We start from the raw sequence: 4,291 nt of genomic DNA, 5'->3' as shown, positions 1-4,291 counted from the left end.
CCCCGCCTTTTCTTTCTTTTTCTTTTCTTTCTTTCATCTGTCTCTTTCATTTCAATCTCGCGTCCCTGTTCACTTACTTTCATTCTCTCTCTCTCTCTCTCTCTCTCTCTCTCTCTCTCTCTCTCTCTCTCTCTCTCTCTCTCTCTCTCTCTCTCTCTCTCTCTCTCTTTTTCATTCAATTTCCGCGTCCTTCTTCATCTCCTTTCTTTCTTTCTTTCTTTTTCACTCTCGCGTCCCTGTTCACTTACTTTCATTCTCTCTTGCTTTCTTTCTTTTCATTCAATTTCCGCGTCCTTCTTCATCTCCTTCTTTCTCTCCTTTCTTTCTTTTTCATCTCATTTCCGCGTCCATACTTTCATTCCTTCATATTATTCTTTATCATCAGTACCAGCATCATCGTTATTGTAATCCGGGAGCTCTGAGATGAATATTAAACGACAACCTAGTTAACATACATATAAATATTGGATGACAGCATAGTTAGCATACAAACATCATGCACTTCCCCTGAGTTATGTTAATGATCGCGTTGCCTCACATGCTTTGCCTTCACAATAACGACAAAACAGAACACGATATTGATGACAATCGCTTAACTTCCAGACGGTGTGTATTTGTCCGTCATGCGGCAATTTAGCACGGCCACTCAGCACCGCCGGCCGCAAGAATCTCACCACAATCACCAGATACAACCGAGACTAAATGAGGTAATTCTTTGCACGTTTCTCAGCGGCGCACCACAAGGTTACTCTCTACCGCCTCTCCTGTCTCTCTCTTGGTCACTGTTTAATGTGTGCTTCTATACGCGTCGCTTGGGTGCTGTAGTGAAGACTGGCGTTAGATCGTAAAGACTTCACCTAAACAAGACTCTGAGATGATTCTTTGCACGTATCTCAGCGGCGCACCACAAGGTTACTCTCTATACTGCTTCTCTCGCCTCCCGTTGACGCTGATCACTTCTTAATGTGTGCTTATATTCGCGTCTCTTGAGTGGTACGGTGAACACTGGCGTTAGATCGTAAAGACTTCACCCACACAAGACTCTGAGATGATTCTTTGCACATATCTCAGCGGCGCACCACAAGGTTACTCTCTATACCGCCTCTCTCGCCTCCCGTTGACGCTGATCACTTCTTAATGTGTGCTTCTATACACGTCGCTTGGGTTCTAAAGTGAAGACGCGTTAGATCGTAAAGACTTCACCTAAACAAGACTGAGATGATTCTTCGCACGTATCTAAGCGGCGTACCACAAGGTTGCTCTCTATCGCCTCTCTTGTATCACCCTACGACGATCACTGCTTGTATTCACGTCTCTTGGATGCTATAGTGAAGACTGGCGTTAGATATTAAAAACTTCACCTAAAGAAGACTCTGAGATGATTCTTTGCACTTATCTCAGCGGCGCACCACAAGGTTACTCTCTATCGGCTCTCTTGTTTCACCGTACGACGATCGCTGCTAGTATTCGCTTCTCTTGGGTGTTGTATAGTAAGGACTGGCGTTATTTTCATTGTGTATGTGGAAACAGCTTATAAAAGGAGATACGTATACATTAGTGTGCTTGACCAATTCTCCAGCAGTTTCTTTATTGACTTTACCCAATTAAAAGCGAATAGTGTAGCATAAAAGAGTTATATACACACAAATTCGTAAATAGCTCTTGTAGGAGGCGAGATGGATTCCTAAGGTTACTCAACATCACTTCTTCATCAGTTTTCTTATTGATTTTACCCATTTGAAAGCTTACACTAGCATCGAAGACTTTATTTATACCAGATCAACAGACTCATCATTGCAGACTCCATACGACGAAGTAAAACAAAATTCGTCTACTGGCCGCCCTCAGAAGCCATGTATATAGTGAAACCCCTTCGTTATAACACTCTACGGCGATCATAACAGCGGTCACTATACGCCGGAAGACTTTTATTGTGAACAAGCCTCGTTACGTTACTTTACGACGGTTAGGTTAGCGGTTATCGAGTGTCTTTAGCGTTCTCACACTTTGGAGAGGGAACGGTCGGCTGGCTATAGCGAGTGTCCTTATGATATATTACGAAGGAGATGGCCTATGGATCTCTCTCTCTCTCTCTCTCTCTCTCTCTCTCTCTCTCTCTCTCTCTCTCTCTCTCTCTCTCTCTCTCTCTCTCTCTCTCCGATTCAATCCTTGTCAACCTTCCTCTTCCAATCTTTTTTTTTATCTTACATCTTCGCTTCCCTCTTCCTCCTCCTCCTTCTCCTCCTCGATCTTTCCTTATCAGCCTTCTGTCCGCTTCATCCTTCTTCCTATCCTCACATTCTTCTACAGCATCCTTTCTCATACATCTCTACCTCCTCCTCCTCCTCCTCCTCCCACCCCCTCCTCCTCTCCTACACGAGGCTGTTTGAGAAAGAAATATGTCGCCTAACAAGAGGTTTGAAGACCACTGATTTACAAACGCATTTACTTCGGGTGACACCATTAATTAAGCAAGCCAGGGTCAGGCCAGGCGGCGGGCAAGGCATCACTGTCATGAGGCGCCCAACAAGAGGGGAGGAGCATACACGTGCGTGTGTTCCCACAGGGGCTGGTGCTGCGTGGCTGTGGGAAGGTCACCATTCTGTCATTTGCCAGCAGCTTGCCCATGCCCGAAGCTGCCAATGTGCCACGCCCCCAGCATAAAGAACAGTAATATTCACCACGGGGCACACACACAGATTTGGCTCGTCAGGCCTCTGGCGACAAGCACACGAGACGGTTGCCAGGTGTCGCCGCTCGCCGCTGTCTTCACCCCCGCCACACATGCCCTCCGCCGGTGGCTTCCAGGGCTGCATCATGTATTTCCATGTATACAATCAAACAGCACCCACGACAGCCACATCCCATAAGGCAGAGGCAGGGGCAGCACGGCGAGTGCTTCCGTGTCGGAGTCCGTGTGCGGTGTGCCCTGCCATCCGCCCGCCCCACAGCCTACCCTCCGCCCCGCAGCCTGCACACACTCTCTGCCCACTGTATAACACCCTCCAAAGACTACCTCTGCATGACACACCACAAACACTGACGTAAAGACAAGGCAGGCCAAAACTCGGCCTCTGATGCCGTGCCTTGTGCCGGGGCAGTCTCCGGGGCTGACACACTGTCCAGCACACACTCCACACCCCACACACTGTCCTCTGCCCCCAGACCTAGCCTCCACATGCTCTCTCGCCAGTGTCCCACGTGTATTACACTTGCCGAAAGCTCTCCAAAGCTTATCCCAGCGTCAAACACCACAAACACTGACGGAAAGACGGGGCAAAACTCCCCCTCTGGGAGGAGGGGGGCGCGGGGCCACACACGCGGGGCTGTTATGCTGTCCACACACACGTCCACACGCTGCCTTCCGCCCTCCACACGCTCTTTCGCCACTGTTTCACGCGTGTAAGACTCACCTAAAGCTCTGCAAAGCATATCTACTTCAAACACCAGGAACACTGCCGCAAAGACAAGATAAGGCAAAACTCCCCCTCGGACATCTTGCCTCGCGCCGGGGCTCGTAGTACACACACGCAGGGCGGCCACACTGTCCAGCGGCACACACTCCACACACCGCCTTCTTCCTCACGCCACAGCCCTTCCACACACTCTCTTGCTGCTGTTTTACTTGTATAAAATTCACCTGAAACTCGCTAAAGCTTAACTAAGCATGAAAGCCCCAGATTTACTAGTGGTATAGCGGGGGCAAGGTTCACCCTCCCACATCGGGCGTCACGCCGGGGCGGGGATATGAGGCTGCCTCCCAATGCCCTGGACGCGGCTGCCTGCACGTTTGAGGAAAATGTCTGCTTGGAAGAAGCCAAAACAGCGGCCACAAATAGTTTGCAAGGAAAGATTTCGTCCGTGCTATTGTGAAGCTGCATAAAAAGATGATCGGTGTGGTAAAATAAATTGGATTACGCGTACTCGAGTTCGGGTCATTTGCACACGAACACATGAAAATTTATGAATGAACGCCACTCCCTACACAGCACCCAAAATTATGCAGTTCTGTTGGCTCATAGAGGAGCCTCAACCGGCCACAAGAGTATGAAGAGGAAGATAATGCTCTCTCTCCCTCCCTAATCGCGGCCTGGGAGCCAATAGCAACACATAAGGTGGGTTGTTCCCACACTCACGTCTCCTCTCCCCTGTAAAAACCGGGTTGTGGCGGCGCGAGCTGGCAGGACGGACAGCGCGGTGATGTTGCACGCTTTTCCTCTCTTATTTAACTGTTTCTCCACATCTTTCACTATGCCATGATTGATAACGTTTATAGAAAGCTCTCTCATCC

At 49.0% G+C, this 4,291-nt stretch overlaps 1 protein-coding gene across 1 annotated transcript in view; it reads right to left on the bottom strand.

Annotated features, from left to right (window-relative positions):
• LOC127002305 (DNA ligase 1-like) overlaps positions 1-3,496 on the bottom strand; it is an 8,828-nt gene extending 5,332 nt beyond the window's left edge. Inside the window, exon 1 of the mRNA XM_050868119.1 lies at positions 3,414-3,496. Coding sequence (XP_050724076.1) covers positions 3,414-3,432 — 19 coding nt within the window. The 5' untranslated portion in view covers positions 3,433-3,496. The remainder of the gene's footprint in view (positions 1-3,413) is intronic.
• Positions 3,497-4,291: the final 795 nt, after the last annotated feature.

Source organism: Eriocheir sinensis, chromosome 22 (assembly GCF_024679095.1).
Source record: "Eriocheir sinensis breed Jianghai 21 chromosome 22, ASM2467909v1, whole genome shotgun sequence".
NCBI lineage: Eukaryota > Metazoa > Arthropoda > Malacostraca > Decapoda > Varunidae > Eriocheir > Eriocheir sinensis.
This window is presented reverse-complemented; position numbering and strand designations above follow the sequence as displayed.